Source organism: Salvelinus namaycush, chromosome 1, assembly GCF_016432855.1.
Source record: "Salvelinus namaycush isolate Seneca chromosome 1, SaNama_1.0, whole genome shotgun sequence".
In the NCBI taxonomy this organism is placed as follows: Eukaryota; Metazoa; Chordata; class Actinopteri; order Salmoniformes; family Salmonidae; genus Salvelinus; species Salvelinus namaycush.
Window position 1 is genome coordinate 57,084,056 of NC_052307.1, and position 17,254 is coordinate 57,101,309.

Sequence of the window (17,254 nt, forward strand, 5' to 3'; positions counted from 1 at the left end):
CCAACCTCAGTTTATTTGCATCTAGAGTGCTGTTGTGTCTTTGGAGTTAGAGAATAATAACATATTTTACTGTGGTTTTGATTCAGAGGAGTCTTACTAAGGTGCCATTTTTCTTCTGATGTGCCTCCAAATACATTATATTGCCTTTTCCAAATCTAAAGCAGAGATTGAATGTGAGAAAAGTGAGTCAAGGTAGGTTACATTTATGGACCCAGCAGCCGAGTTAGTTGGGCTTGGAGCAGAAACAGTTGAGTCGAAGAGTCAGAGGATCAAATCAAATTGTATTTGTCAGATACACATGGTTAGCAGATGTTAATGCGAGTGTAGCAAAAGGCTTGTGCTTCTAGTTCCGACAGTGCAGTAATATCTAACAAGTAATCAAACAATTCCCCAACAACTACCTAATACATACAAATCTAAAGGGGTGAATGAGAATATGTACATACATATGGATGAGCGATGGCCGAGCGGCATAGGCAAGGTGCAATAGATGGTATAAAATACAGTAGATATGTGATTATGAGTAATGTAAGATATGTAAACATTATGAAAGTGGCATTATTTAGAGTGCATTGTATAAAGTGACTAGTTATCCATTTATTAAAGTGGCAGCAGCCTCTCTGAGTTAGTGATTGCTGTTTAGCAGTCTGATGGCCTTGAGATAGAAGCTGTTTTTCAGTCTCTCGGTCCCAGCTTTGATGCACCTGTACTGACCTCGCCTTCTGGATGGTAGCGGTGTGAACAGGCAGTGGCTCAGGTGGTTGATGTCCTTGATGATCTTTTTGGCCTTCCTGTGACATCGGGTGCTGTAGGTGTCATGGAGGGCAGGTAGTTTGCCCCCGGTGATGCGTTGTGCAGACCGCACCACCCTCTGGGGAGCCTTGCGGTTGAGGGCGGTGCAGTTGCCGTACCAGGCTGTGATACAGCCCAACAGGATGCTCTCTATTTGTTCATCTGTAAAAGTTTGTCAGGGTTTTGGGTGACAAACCAAATTTCTTCAGGCTCCTGAGATTGAAGAGGCACTGTTGCGCCTTCTTCACCACACTGTCTGTGTGAGTGGACCTGAAGTCCACGATCATCTCCTTTGTTTTGTTGACATTGAGTGAGAGGTTGTTTTCCTGACACCACACTCCGAGTGCCCTCACCTCCTCCCTGTAGGCTGTCTCGTCGTTGTTGGTAATCAAGCCCACTACTGTTGTGTCGTCTGTGAATTTGATGATTGAGTTGGAGGCGTGCATGGCCACGCAGTCATGGGTGAACAGGGAGTACAGGAGGGGGCAGAGCACACACCCTTCTGGGGCCCCAGTGTTGAGGGTCAGCGAAGTGGAGATGTTGTTTCCTACCTTCACCACCTGGGGGCAGCCCGTCAAAGTCCAGGACCCAATTGCACAGGGCGGGGTTGAGACCCAGGGCCTCCCGCTTGATGATGAACTTAGAGGGTACTATGGTGTTGAATGCTGAGCTGTAGTCAATGAACAGCATTCTTCCATAGGTATTCATTTTGTCCAGATGGGATAGGGCAGTGTGCAGTGTGATGGCGATTGCGTTGTCTGTGGACCTGTTGGGGCAGTATGTGGGTCTAGGGTAGCCGGTAAGGTGGAGGTGATGCGATCCTTGACTAGTCTCTCAAAGCACTTCATGATGACAGAAGTGAGTGCTACGGGGCGGTAGTAATTTAGTTTGTTTGTCTTTGCCTTCTTGGGTACAGGAACAATGGTAGACATCTTGAAGTATGTGGGGACAGCAGACTGGGATAGTGAGCGATTGAATATGTCCGTAAACACACCAGCCAGCTGGTCTGCGCATGCTTTGAGGACGCGGCTAGGGATGCCGTCTGGGCCAGCAGCCTTGTGTGGGTTAACACGTTTAAATGTTTTACTCACATCAGAGAAGGAGATGGGAGGACGCAGTCCTTGTTAGCGTGCTGCGACGGTGGCACTGTATTATCCTCAAAGCGGGCAAAGAAGGTATTTTGTTTGTCTGGAAGCGTGACGTCGGTTTCGTGACATGGCTGGATTTCTTTTTGTAGTCTGTGATTGACTGTAGACCCTGCCACATACGTCTCGTGTCTGAGCCATTGAATTGCGACTCCAACTTGTCCCTGTACTGGCATTTCGCTTGTTTGATTGCCTTGCGGAGGGAATAGCTACACTGTTTATATTCAGACATATTCCCAAACCTCTTTCCATGGTTAAATGTGGTGGATCGCGCCTTCAGTTTTGTGCGAATGCCGCCATCCATCCACGGTTTCTGGTTAGGGTAGGTTTTAATAGTCACAGTGGGTACAACATCTCCAATGCACTTCTTTATAAATGCATTCACCGAGTCAACGTATAGGCCGATGTTGTTCTCTGAGGCTGACCGGAACATATTCCAGTCCGTGTGATCAAAACAATCTTGAAGCGTGGCTTCCGATTGGTCGGACCAGCGTTGAATGGTTCTCGTCACTGGTACATCCTGTTTGAGTTTCTGCCTATAAGACGGAAGGAGCAAGATGGCGTCGTGGTCGGATTTGCCGAGGTCAAAATAGGTGGTATTTATTAAACAGTGCAGGTGATGAGCAGACTGGTTCCTGAGGTTATTTACAATATCCTACAGATGATGATAAATTATGAAAATTTGTTGAAAGAAAGGACAAAATAATACATTGGCCAATACTATAATATCTAGACAAAATCACAGGGCCAAACGACCGTAATCTTACACATCTGACCTGGGCCGTGTTCAGCAAAAGAACAGAAATGGCGCTGTTTTGAACAGCCGGTTGAAGAACTTGTGCCTAAAATCTGTGAATCTACTGGTACGCGCTCACTAGAAGCTAGTTTACAGTGTTGGTGAGACAGTGGTGAGGAGAAGTAGGTTGGTGTTTCCAATTCTGGCGTTTTGTTATTTATATTACCAAGCACATATTTGAATAGACTAGCAATATCATAGTATTACAAGGAAGTATTGTTGGAAACAAAATAATAAATTGTCCAGAGCATGTGGGGAGAAATGGCGGGAAATTAACACAGCAACTTTTCAATCAGCTTTCTTTTTACATTCACAATGCCAGGGGAAGCCCCAATACGATGCTACTTTTTAACTCTGGTTAACATATGAAATTGGCCAGAAGAGGCACTGTCTGTTTAATGTGTTTTTTCCCAAGCAGCCTCTGGGGTCAAAGTAATTTTCACTGCCGAGTTACTGAAGGGTTTATTAATATTCTGCTTAATTCCCTCCATCGCCTCTTTATCCCGGCTATGCTGACTTTGTCTCTTTGAATTGACCCGGACTTTCTTTAACAAACGATCTAGCAGAATGGATGTCCCCTTCATTTGCTCTGGCATAATGTGGTGATGAAAAATGAAGTACCCTGTTCAGACAGATTATTCATCGGGAGGGGTAGAGGGTGGTTTGGTGACAGATACATTCCTGTGATTCCAGGCCTTCTGTTTTAGTGTGACTTTATTTAAGCTCAATAATATTTTGAGGATTTCCATGAAGATTAACACGTGTGTCACTCTGGAATGTATATGACCTAAAGACCAAAGTTATTGCTACCTTCACATGTGCAGTAGCACACCTTATTGGGATGTCTGGTTTTACAACAATAACTACACAACATACAGTTGTTTAACATACCTTTATTTTCCATTCCATTTCACAATTTGCAACAACAAACAATGTTAATGGCCCAAAGTAGCCATTTTTATATCAAATCATTTCTGGGTAACAATTAAGTACCTTACTGTAATAGTTTTCCACTACAATGGACAAAAACTATTTATCAATCAAGAATTTAGCTATGACTGTCTGGGAGTGGTCTGAGTGGGCAGGAGAAAACTTAAAACTGTCAGAGAGGTTTGTAACTCTCTTTGTTATTGGTCTATTAACCAATTTACCGCATGGTGATGTCACCAGGCAAGCCTAAACTCTCACCCATGCAAACAGGCTGATTAGAAGCTCCTGTGTAGATTGTATTTCTAACCAGCAACTATCAGGAAAGAACACTGGTTAATGTTTGTTTCATCAGCTGTTGTACAATATTATACAAAACAAAAATATAGTTGAAAGCGTGAGGGATCACCTGTCTCTCTCTTGTTTCTCTCTCTAGTGAAGACCACCATTCTGAACTACCAAAGCCCTACTACTGGCCTCTTCCCTACCAAGACATGCTCCAGCTGCAAGGAAGCCAAGGTGCGGGACTCCCTGTACTGTGCAGCCAGTTCCTGGGCCCTGGGTCTAGCTTACAGGTGACACACACACACGCCCACACACATACACTGTATCCACAGCCACCTTAGATCACTGTACATTTTAAAGTTGATCTTAATAATTAATCTAGTACAACCTTAGTTAATGGACTCCGTCAGGGACCAATATTCTTAATCAAAGCAGACAGCTTTTGTAATGCCAAGGGGGTGCTGCGCATTTGCTTGTACTGCTGCTGCTGTGGAGCCCACTTAATAGAGCATCCAGACTACACTGAGTGCACAAAACATTAGGAACACCTGCTCTTTCCATGACATAGACTGACCTAGTGAAAGCTATGATCTCTTATTGATGTCACTTGCTGAATCCGCTTCAATCAGTGTAGATCAGGTATTCCCAAACTGGGAAGTGAAGTGGTAACGAGCAAGCAGTTGCTCCCGACGGCACTTGGGTACACTGCAGCATCCACCGAGAGGCTCTTGCTGCCAAGGGAATGCCTGACCACTTGAAATATGTTTTGGACACTACAGTGAAAATGGTTAACTTTGTTAAAGCAAGGCCCCTGAACTCTCGTGTAGTTTCTGCACTATGCAATGATATGGGCAGCGACCATGTAATGTTTTTACAAGCTGGTTATCAAGGGGCAAAGTATTGACCCGTTTTTTTAAATTGAGAGACGAGCTTAAAGTTTTTTCTTTACTGACCATAATTTTCACTTGTCTGACCGCTTGCATGATGACGAGTTTCTCACACGACTGGCCTATCTGTGTGATGTTTTTTCTCGCCTGAATGATCTGAATCTAGGATTACAGGGACTCTCCGCAACTATATTCAATGTGCGGGACAAAACTGAGGCTATGATTAAGAAGTCGGAGCTCTTCTCTGTCTGCATTAACAAGGATAACACACAGGTCTTTTGTGTTCAAATGATCTCAAGCTTACGGACAATGTCAAATGTGATATAGCGAAGCACCTGAGTGAGTTGGGTACGCAATTACGCAGGTACTTTCCCGAAACGGATGACACAAACTGCTGGATTCATTATCCCTTTCATGCCCTGCCTCCAGTCCACTTACCGATATACCGAAATTGCAACAACCGGTTCTGTGAAAATGTAATTTAATCAGAAGCCACTGCCAGATTTCTGGATTGGGCTGCGCTCAGAGTATCCTGCCTTGGCAAATCGCGCTATTAAGACACTGATGCCCTTTGCCACCACGTACCTATGTGAGAATGGATTCTCGGCCCTCACTAGCATGAAAAATAAATACAAGCACAGACTGCGTGTGGAAAATGATTTAAGACTGAGACTCTCTCCAATACAACCCAACATTGCAGAGTTACAATATGTGGATCCTTTCAAGCACACCCTTCTCATTAACCTGTGGTGAGTTATTCACAATTTTTGATGAACAAATAGGGTTTTATATGTAAGATGGTTAAATAAAGAGCAAAATGATTGATTATTATTATATTATTATTTGTGCCCTGGTCCGGTAAGAGCTCTTTGTTACTTCCCACGAGCCGGGTTATGACAAAAACTCACACTCATTCTTATGTTTAATAAATGTATCGTATAGTGTGTGTGTGGCACGCTTACAATGATGGCAAAAAACAACATTTGAGAGTGCGTTGACCCTGGTGCTAGAGGGGGTACGCAGCTGGAGGTTGAATGTTTGAAGGGGTACGGGACTATAAAAGTTTGGGAACCACTGGTGTAGATGAACTGAAGGAGACATGTTAAAGAATTCTTAAGCCATGAGACAACTGAGACATGAATTGTGTATGTGTGCCATTCAGAGGGTGAATAGGCAAGACAAAAGATTTAAGAGCCTTTGACTGGGGTATGGCAGTATGTGCCAGGTGCACCGGTTTATGTCAAGAACTACAATGCTGCTGGGTTTTTCACGCTCAACAGTTTCCCGTGTGTATCGAGAATGGTTCACCCCCCAAAGGACATCACGCCAACTTAACACAGCTGTGTTAAGCATTGGAGTCAACATGGGCCAGCGTCCCTGTGGAACGCTTTCGACACCTTGTAGGGTCCATGCCCGGACAAATTGAGGCTGTTCTGAGGGCAAAGTGGGGCTTAAACATCAACAGCACCATATCTCCTTCAAATGTTTCTCTCGTCTCTAGGCACAATCCTCTCACCTTCAGACATTCTGCATCTCTGATTATAAAACGGGTCACTGTTTTCTTTGTAGTAATGTGTTCTTTTCTTCATACACAGAGGGCTCAAGTTCAAGTGGAGATCTGAGATACTCAAAATAGTCAGGGACTTTCTCCACTAGACCTTGTAACAAAGTGCTCTTTCAAAACCCACTGGTGTGCATTTTTTCTCCCAGGGGACAAGAGAGTAAAAATAGAGTGTCCAAGTAGACTAGAGGGGCCTACTCATCCGTCATGGTTTCTTCCCATTAGCATTGTCACAGGAATTTAATTAAGATGATTCCAATCTGACAGCACAGGCCCAAACCATTACTTACCCTCCATGTAACTAGAGAGGGGACTGGAGTGTGTGCGCTAGATTGGAGTGGATGGATGGGCAGATGCCCATGTCTGTGTGCCCAGTAAGTCTACTACACTGGTGGAAATGTATGACATCAAAGTGAATTTATGTCATTCATGAAAACACACTAGGCCTACACACAAATGGTAATGACATCAATGACAAAAAGTGAATGTGTTTGGTTGAATAAATAACTTACTGAATATTTGCATGACATGGGAGTTATTGGAGAATACTTTATTCCATTTAAATGTGAATACATTCTTCAGAAGTTTTATGAGCCCTTTGACAATATGATGACAGAGTACAGTATACTGTGCATTTGGAAAGTATTCAGACCCCTTCACCCTTTCCACAAAATGTTTGTTACGTTACAGCCTTATTCTAAAATTGATTAAACTGTGTTTTTCCCCTTATCAATCTACAGTACACACAATACCCCATAATGCAAATTAATGAAAGAATAAGAACTGAAAGTATTCAGACCCTTTGTTGAAGCACCTTTGGCAGTGATTAAAGCCTCGAGTCTTCTTGGGTATAATGCTACAAGCTTGGCACATCTGTATTTGAGGAGTTTCTCCCATTCTGCTCTGCAGATCCTCTCAAGCTCTGTCAGGTTGGATGGGGAGCGTTGCTGCACAGCTATTTTCAGGTCTCTCCAGAGATGTTCGATCGGGTTCAATCCGGGCTCTGGCTGGGCCTCTCAAGGACATTCAGAGACTTGTCCTTGAAGCCATTTCTGTGTTGTCTTGTACTTAGGGTTGTTGTCTTGTTGGAAGTTGAACCTTCTGAGGTCCTGAGCACTCTGGAGCAGGTTGTCATCAAGGATATCTCTGTACTTTGCTCCATTCATCTTACCCTTGGTCCTGACTAGTCTCCCAGTCCCTGCAGCTGAAAAACATCCCACAGCATGATGCTGCCACCACCATGCTTCACCGTAGGGATGGTGCCAGGTTTCCTCCAGACATGACGCTTGGCATTCAGGCCAAAGAGTTCAATCAGACCAGATAATCTTTTTTCTCATGGCCTGTGAGGCCTTTGGGTGCCTTTTGGCAAACTCCAAGTGGGCTGTCATGTGCCTTTTACTGAGGAGTGGCTTCCGTCTGGCCACTCTACCATAAAGGCCTGATTGGTGGAGTACTGCAGACATGGTTGTCTTTCTGGAAGGTTCTCCCATCTTCACAGAGGAACTCTGGAGCTCTGTCAGAGTGACCATTGGGTTCTTGGTCATATCCCTGACCAAGGCCCTTCTCCCTGATTGGTCAGTTTGGCCGGGCGGCCAGCTCTATGAAGAGTCTTGGTGGTTCCAAACTTCTAATATTTAAGAATGATGGAGGCCACTGTGTTCTCGGGGCCTTTCAATGCTGCAGAAATGTTTTGGTACCCTTCCCCAGATCTGTGCCTCGACACAATCCTGTCTTGGAGCTCTACGGACAATTCCTTTGACCTCATGGCTTGGTTTTTGCTCTGACATGCACTGTCAACTGTGTGACCTTTATATAGACGGGTGTGTGCCTGTCTAATCAATTGAATTTACCACAGGTGGACTCCGATCAAGTTGTAGAAACATCTCAAGGATGATCAATGGAAACAGGATGCACCTGTGCTCAATTTCGAGTCTAATAGCAAAGGGTCTGAATACTTATGTAAATACTGTATTTCTGTTTTTTATTTTGCAAATTTGCTTTCGCTTTGTCATTATGTGGTATTGTGTGTAGATTGATGAGGAAAATGTTTTATTTAATCCATTTTAGATTAAGGCTGTAACGTAACAAAATGTGAATAAAGGGGTCTGGATCCTTCCCGAATCTTATGTAGATGCCATTGTTTATGTCAATAGTATACTGGAAGCGTTTGGGTGATTTTCAAATATGTATCTGATGGGTGATCAATTGGAATGTAGCATGTCCTTGCTTGTGTTATGCTTTTGGAAGACAAAGGAATAACAACTGTTGTTAATGTCCTAATAGGATTTAAAACCTGTCTATAACTGTGTACAAATACAATAAGTTGTCTCATTTAATATGTACCATTATTGTAGGCACAGACAGGATAACCAGACCCTGCTAATTTTGTGCAGTGAAGTAGGATAGTTTAGGTTGATTTAACGTGCTCTTCTGCTCATTGGGCCGTTTTTCTCTATCTCATTGTGGCACATGGCGACGATCAACCCTGACGCGCAGACGCATCGATGATGACATGGGACGCACCCATGAGCTGGAGCACTCAGCCATCAAGTGCATGAGGGGTATCCTCTACTGTTACATGCGCCAGTCTGACAAGGTGAGTCCACAAATGAAACGTCAGACCATAGGACCACAGGAAACACTGTAGTTCATTCTTAGTGATCTAAACAAATGCCATTATCCAGTAATGAATATAGATATTTAGCAAACACAGAAACTGTCACTAATGGGGGGGGGGGGGTTAAAGATCTCTGTCCTTTTACTGATCTTCTCTGTTCTCACGCTTCAGCGGTTTACTATCTCACGCTTGGATTGGTTTTATCTTTATGTGGATGGAATAACATAGAGGTTTCCAAATGGTTTTTGCCTCAGCAGAACACTTTTGTGTAAAGTATTTGAGCAGACCGTTCAGTCAAAATAACAGCATTTATATTGTTTATAGACCTCTATGAACGCATAATTACAGCTCTAGTACAATCAAACACTATTCTTAAACACTATTCACTATTCTTTTTCTAATGTTCTGGTCTGTTGCCTTTTGAAATTGTTTTGTTTCATTTACTCATGACCTTGACGACCTAATTTATGGGAAAGCTTTTCTGTGTCTTAATTATAATGCGCCGTTTCTTCAGTTAATTACACAGTGCAGCGCTCATTAACATCTGTCTCTTGCATTCACAGAGAACATGCCATTTTTAATGAACCCACAATATAGAGGGACCAGGAAGCAAATGTTATCATATTAAAAAAAAACTACAGAGCCATAAAAGGCATTAAAGAGAGGGCATCAAAGTTTACCACAATGTACCAAGGAAACTAAACACAGTCTTAACGGATTAGCCACACAACGCATGCTTCTCAAATGTGTTCTGACAGATTTGACTCCGGAACCATTTATTTAATGCTAAGATCACACTGACACACAGTGACATTTGACAAGATTCATAAACTGCACTATTGTGGAAATGCACTTTCAATAACAAATGTTAGGCTATTTTGGAACGCAACAGCTAACTGCTTTGTTCGTCTTATAGACTACATTACAGTTTCAGCCATTTTCCCAACCAATTAGTTATCCAGTGGGTTGACAAGCTCAGCAGAACAGAACAGTGTAAATCTGGGACAGAGGTATGCCCCTGTTGACCTGACAACTAGCCTACAGAGGTGAAAAAGTAAGTGTGCCGGAAGGGGGTGAATGGTTCGGTCAGTACCAAATGTTGGCACAAAATTATCCGCTCATGTGCTGTGTGAAGCAAACTCGTCCAGAGTGTGTTACTCTATGTGAATCACTTAAATATGACCTGGGATGGTTTGAGGAGGAAAGTCATATGTGTACATCTTTTACATGAATTGCTTAATGCACCTTGATAAAATAAATGGTATGTCTGTTTGAAATATTTACTGATACATTAATGCATACCTGTCCTGTGCCAATTTTTATGAGTTGTTTTCATGTCTTCAAAGACAGTCATTTGAGGAAAATTCTAGTGTGTGTCCTAGTGATGACGCAGTGGAATATCTATCCCAGTCCTGGTTGTCACCTCACTTACATTTTGTGAGGATAGGATAAATAATGGAAAGATGCCCAGTGAGTAAGATCCATCTTTTATGGACTGACTCCTCTTTTATTTGCCCTTTCTGTCTTTTTCTCTTCCTTTCGCTCTCTTTCTTCACATTCCCTATATTTCAGGTGGAACAATTCAAACAGGACCCCAGCCCCTCCAAGTGCCTGCACTCAATATTCAATGTAGACACAGGAGATGAGATTCTGTCCTACAATGACTACCATCACCTACAGGTACACCCTCTCACAAACATCGGCAGCTTTGATGCTGTGTAGGCCAAAACCCTACACTGTAGATAATGAATGAAGTCCGAACAGATTCCGGTCTTACGTTTTTAAATACCACCTCCCTGTCTCCCTCTGTCAGATTGATGCCTTGTCCCTGTTCCTGCTCTATTTGGTGGAGATGATCTGCTCTGGCCTCCAGATCATCTACAACACGGATGAGGTACGGCCCACTGGCCTAGTCACATGACCTCTCTCACTCAGCATGACTCTTACACAACATGGCTTCTTCATAGTGATTAGACAGGTTGATAATACTTTATTGATCCCCAAGGGGAAACCCCGTGTCAGCAGTGAGCAGAAGCAAACATACAGACAAGACTATAAACAAAGCAAACAAAGAAAGATCATGTGTGCCAAAGTGCCCTGATGCAGTCAATAGTAATAGTAGAGGCAGCAGTTGAGTAAGCAGTTGTTAAAGGTGCATGCGTCTTTGGAAACGCAACAATTTAAATGTGATGATTTGATGACTATATAACAGATGTAAAATTCATTACACCTGCCTCTCGACATACACTAACTTATTCAGCACCCTTTTTCATTAGTGAGCAAGTTATTGAGTGGAGGCATGGTAAAACGAACAGCTAAAGTAATAGTAACTCATTTGTTATAGTGGTACTTTAAGGTGGCTGCAGCAGTAGTGCTGTTAATTCTCTGTCTCCTGCGTTTTATAGCCCTTTGGGAGATTTGAAATTCATTAATTCCATCTCTTAATTCACTTGTCTGCTCACTGGGAGCTTTACTTTTGGGCACAGGGGTGAAATTATTGCCTTCAGAAAAGCTTTTGTTTATCCAGACTTATCTTCAAAAATAGAGTTGTTCTAGAACATTATGCCGTGAAGCAATTACAGTAAACATGCACTTTGTTTGCAGCAAAGGAAACCCTCACATTATAAAAAAAAATTCTCCCAAAGGCAAACAAATTGCCTGTGTAGCTTCAATGGGGCCAGCCCTATTTGCAAAGCAGACCTAATTTGCACGTTTAAACAGTGCTTATTGAGCTGCATAATAAGTAAAGAGCATGAACATGAAATCAACGAGCATGCATCCTTTTATTAATCTACATCAGAACAAATAAGCAGGAAATAGGACTCTTAATGTGTGTTATTTCTGCACCGTATTTAAATGATAAAAAATAAAAAAAATAATCTAATTCGTCCAATTTTGGCTCTTAGCAGTCGTTCAGTATATTTTCCTGACTGGAAGTTCAATTCATTTGAATCTTCGTTGCAGTATTAATACAGGTAGATGCTTTGTGTGTTTGTGTGTGTGTGTTTTCTGTATGCGTCCATTTGTGACCGTAACATTCATTAAGATACTATCAAGATACCAGAAAGATCTTCCATCGTTAAGACAAATGGAAAAATCATGTGCTTCATTATCTAAATATTGAAAGAGCGTGGGTGACGGAGAGGAACAAAATGGGACAGTTTGAGGACATGTGGTGGAGAGTAGGGAAGGCACTGGAGATAGGGGTGAGAACAGGTCGGTCTGAGCAGGTGTGATATCGTTGATGTTTGTGTGTGTCTGTATGTTGTCTTTTCTATGTGTATGTTTTGTATTGTAAAAAAAAAAGCCAGAAAGAGCCTTACAATAATCATTCTACTCAATCCCCAAGTAAAATAACCCACAATGTCCCTATTTCAGTGGCTCTATTTCGTTTCCTGTCTTCCCTCCTTGCCTGTCCCATTTCTGTACGCTTTAAGGCCTCTCTGTTTCCCTCACTTTAAATTAAAACTGTTGTCAGTCACATCTCCCCTGGTACTTTAAAAACATTTCTTCATGGCCTCGAAGTCATCATTTAAATATTTTCTGAGTTTCCTTCTCTCCTGTAGTCTCATTCTGCTGCATAGAGGAGAGTCATTCCTCCTTGATCAAGATGTTTGTCTTTTAAGGACATTCATTAAGGACATGATTTTGACTACCCATGTGATGTTTGTCTTTTAATTTGCAGCACACAAATGTTAATGACATCAATGACAAAATGTTAGTGTGTTTTTTTACTGAATATTTGCATGAAATGGGAGTTATTGGAGAATAGTTTATCCATTTAAATGTGAATACATTCTTCAGAAGTTGTGACCCCTTTTGACTTTTTCCAAATGTTGTTACGTTACAGCCTTATTCAAAAATATATGAAATATTGATTTTTCTCATCAATCTACCAACAATACCCCATAATGACAAAGCGAAAACTTTTTTTTTTTTATGTTTGCAAATTTATTAAAAATAAAAAACAGAAATACCTTATGGTATGAGACTCAAAATTGAGCTCAGGTGCATCCTATTTCCATTGATCATCCTTGAGATGTTTTTGCAACTTGATTGAGTCCACCTGTGGAAAATTCAATTGATTTGATTTGGAAAGGCACACACCTAACTATATAAGGTGCCACAGTTGACAGTGCATCTCAGAGGACAAATCAAGCCATGAGGTGGAAGGAATTGTGCATAGAGCTCCGAGACAGGATTGTGTCAAGGCGCAGATTTGGGGAAGGGTACCAAAAAATCTCTGCAGCATTGAAGGTCCCCAAGAACCTGGCCTCCATCATTCTTAAATGGAAGAAGTTTGGAACCACCAAGACTCTTCTTAGAGTTGGCCGCCCGACCAATCGAGAGAGAAGGGCCTTGGTCAGGGATGTGACCAAGAACCCGATGGTCACTTTGACAGAGCTCCAGAGTTCCTCTGTGGAGATGGGAGAACAAACATATCTGCAGCACCACCAATCAGGCGTTTATGGTAGAGTGGCCAGACAGAAGCCACTCCTCAGTAAAAGGCACATGACAGCCCGCTTGGAGTTTGCCAAAAGACACCTAAAGACTCTCAGACCATGAGAAACAAGATTCTCTGGTCTGATGAAACCAAGATTGAACTATTTGACCTGAATGTCAAGTGCCACGTCTGGAGGAAACCTGGCACCATCCCTATGGTGAAGCATGGTGGTTGCAGCATCATGCTGTGGGGATGTTTTTCAGCGGCAGGGACTGGGAGACTAGTCAGTATCGAGAGAAAGATGAACGGAGCAAAGTACAGAGAGATCCTTCATGAAAACCTCCAGAGTGCTCAGGACCTCAGACTGGGTCGAAGGTTCACCTTCCAACAAGACAACGACCCTAAGCACACAGCCAAGACAATGCAGGAGTGGCTTCGGGACAAGTCTCTGAATGTCCTTGAGTGGCCCAGCCAGAGCCGGACTTGAACCCAATCGAACATTTCTGGAGAGACCTGAAAATAGCTGTGCAGCAACGCTCCCCATCCAACCTGACAGAGCTTGAGAGGGTCTGCAGAGAAGAATGGGAGAAACTCCCCAAATACAAGGTGTGCCAAGCTTGTAGCGTAATCCCCAAGAAGACTCGAGGCTGTAATCTCTGCCAAAGGCGTTTCAACAAAGTACTGAGTAAAGGGTCTGAATACTTATGTAAATGTGATATTTATGTTTATTTTTTTAGACATTTGCTAAAAAAAAATGTTTTCCTTTGTCATTATGGGGTATTGATGAGGAAAAAAACAATTGAATCAATTTTCGAATAAGGCTGTAACGTAACAAAATGTGGAAAAACTCCAGAGCCTTGAATACTTCCCAAATGCACTGTAATTCCAGGGAGAAAGCGTTCTATGTTGAGATTGAGAGATCTCGCTAGAGATTCATGTGACATTGTTGTGTTTTCTACCTCTGCAGGTATCGTTCATCCAGAACCTGGTATTCTGTGTAGAGAGGGCGTACAGAGTGCCTGACTTTGGCATGTGGGAGAGAGGGAGCAAGTACAACAATGGAAGCACTGAGTTGCACTCCAGGTCTGTTTTTTCCTCCTCTAGTGAATACATTGATTTATAAAGATATGAATACATGAAATATGATATGATATGAAAACAAAGAGTATATTTCCATCAGAGTTTTTAGGGTAGGCAAAGGGGAAACCGTGCATGTCGATGGCCTATCATTCGAGCAGTAGATCTGCCTCTCCCTCTCTTAAGATCTCAATAATGATTCTGTTTCCTCTGTCCCTTATCTCTGGAAAACATTGTTTTCTCCTAAAGAATGCATGAAAATTGGTTGCAACTTACCACCATTTTCTATAGATAAATTACGGACGTTGCATTCTATACAGACAATAATTCGACACCATGTCCGTTCGTCAAATTCAGAATGACTGCTTTCTAGTTCAGTTTCCATAATACACATTAATAGGCAGAATGTAAACCGAGAACAATTGCGGGGGCAGAATCACAACTTTACATGCAGTAACTTTCTGAGTTCATTATCTCAATGCGGAGTCATTCACCGAGTTTCAGGCGCATTTACAACAGTTCCATTAACTCAGTGTACCAGATTGCTGATGGAGAGGTAGTGCCTGTGTGTGTCACAGAAAGCTCTGATAAATGCCTTAATCTAGAGTTTTAAATCATGACATTCAAGCCCAGCTGAAAGGAAAATGGAAGTCATTATAAAACAATGTTAATGTCATCAATCCTAGGCGGTATTGAGTTTGTGCAAAAATGGCTACGCTTTAGTCCTATCGAGCTCTTGGATTACCCCTTGGCAGTCTCTTACCAAGTAGAAGATAGCGCAACCAAATTATAGACGTAATACTGTAGTAATATTTTGCTTTGTTCAGCTGCATTATATTTCCAATTTAAGTCCGCTCTATAGTAGGGTTAATCCTGACTGCACTCATTGGGATGTGTTGACAGAAGCTGTCAATATCAATCTGGATTATTTACAACATAGAATGGTATGTTACTGTATGTATGTTTCTCCCTTTTGTGAAAATAGTATTACAATATACTGTGTTGTGCATTATAGTCTGCAACTTGTTAATATTATCAGCCAATGCCACCCTGCTCCCTGAAACTACAGCACCGTGTGCACATTCATTTAAAAAAAACGTTTGACCAAGGCGCCACACTCACTCAGAACTGTTGACAGCTCTTACGCATTATGTCCAGGCAGGTTCAGCCCAAAAAATCAATAGACTTTCAAAATGCCTCATGTTGCTCGATTGGGATCATTGCTGATGATTCTGTCAGAGAGGGGCCTGAAGTTGTCTTTCGGAGAGCTGGTTTCAACTATGTTCTCTTATTTTCTGCATTTTTGTATCAATTTGGGCTCTGTTTTTGGGATTGAGCACCTTTTTATATGTCAGCATATCTTGCTACTATCCTTGCCACGTCTTCTTCTTCATTTTATAGAGCACTATTAAGAGGGAAAGGAAAACAAAATGACAGAGAAATGAACTGCTATTTTCTCTGCAAAGTAAACTGCACAATGATTTCAGCCCCCTCCCAGCAACAATTATATCTATGAGTCACCTGTTTGTAACTACATTATAAAAGCATTCAAGTGTATACTTTTAGGCGTTTACAGTATAAATGTAAGGCTCATTACAAGTCACGGGGTGTTCTTTTTGGGTGTCATGTGCCTTATACATAGGGGGTTCATAAAAAGTGTACCCAAACCCCCTTTTATATAGTAACATGTGCATGTTAGGCTTGCATGTAACCTGGAGCTATGGAACATAACAGAAAATGTGAAGCCTATGGTATTTCAATTATAAATACCATAGACAGTGCTTTCAGGTTTATATTGGGTTTCTAAAACATGTTCTTTCTTTTGCAGTTCTGTGGGGCTGGCCAAAGCTGCTCTCGAGGCTATCAATGGATTCAACCTGTTTGGGAATCAGGTATTTTTGATTTATTCTCCAGCTTCATCCACGTTCTGTCAAGAGTCCCAGACATTGTCCTCGCTTACTCTGAAGATAAGAGTTTAGGATTTTAATGACCGAACTGTGTATTCCCCTCTGGTGTAACAGCGTCTGATGCATTACGATTGCATTATAGATAGTGTGTAACTGATTTATACTTCAAATCAGGAGTCCCATTACATCACCATCCATCTTCAAGATCTTATAGATGCTCATAGCACAACAGTTCTCAGAGAAACATTGAATTCATCTGAAACCGGTGATGTGATGGACATTTTCTGTGTGGGGAAAGTTTTACACTCAGGGGTTCTATTGAGTGGGCTTGTGTTGTACTCAGTGCTGACTAGCTAGATGTCTATGCACTAACGGCTTTGATAGATTACTGGTGTTCCCATTTCCTTGATTTCCTTTCTCCTTTCTGGATCAGCCATTTGTAGGATTAATTTGTTTTGGTGTCTAGAGGAAGTGAAGACAAGAATGTGAACATCCATTATATGTGCTAATGGATTGGAAAACTGAAAAACTTCCACTTAGCATTCTTGTTTATCTCAAAACAGATTTCTTTCTTTTCCATTTTGTTCGTTCATGCACACAGCACGAAGCATTTCAATCAAATAAAGCCCATCAACTTCATCGTGTCCCATGTAAACCTACCATGAAAGGAGAAAATCTTACCCATAGTGATATACAGTGCCTTCAGAAAGTATTCACACCCCTTGACTTTTCAAAATGTTTGCTGTGTTACAGCCTGAATTTAAAAGTGATTCAATTTATATTTGGTTTGTCACTGGCCTACACACAATACCCCAT

General features: G+C 41.9%; 1 protein-coding gene across 2 annotated transcripts in view; it reads left to right on the plus strand.

Annotated features, from left to right (window-relative positions):
* The window catches only part of LOC120046182 (phosphorylase b kinase regulatory subunit beta-like), a 74,394-nt gene that overhangs the window by 8,530 nt on the left and 48,610 nt on the right, over nucleotides 1-17,254 (plus strand). For both annotated transcript variants that reach the window (XM_038991207.1, XM_038991215.1), the window contains 6 exons: nucleotides 4,097-4,235; nucleotides 8,890-8,989; nucleotides 10,583-10,690; nucleotides 10,824-10,904; nucleotides 14,422-14,537; nucleotides 16,360-16,423. In XM_038991207.1, coding sequence (XP_038847135.1) covers nucleotides 4,097-4,235; nucleotides 8,890-8,989; nucleotides 10,583-10,690; nucleotides 10,824-10,904; nucleotides 14,422-14,537; nucleotides 16,360-16,423 — 608 coding nt within the window. The remainder of the gene's footprint in view (nucleotides 1-4,096; nucleotides 4,236-8,889; nucleotides 8,990-10,582; nucleotides 10,691-10,823; nucleotides 10,905-14,421; nucleotides 14,538-16,359; nucleotides 16,424-17,254) is intronic.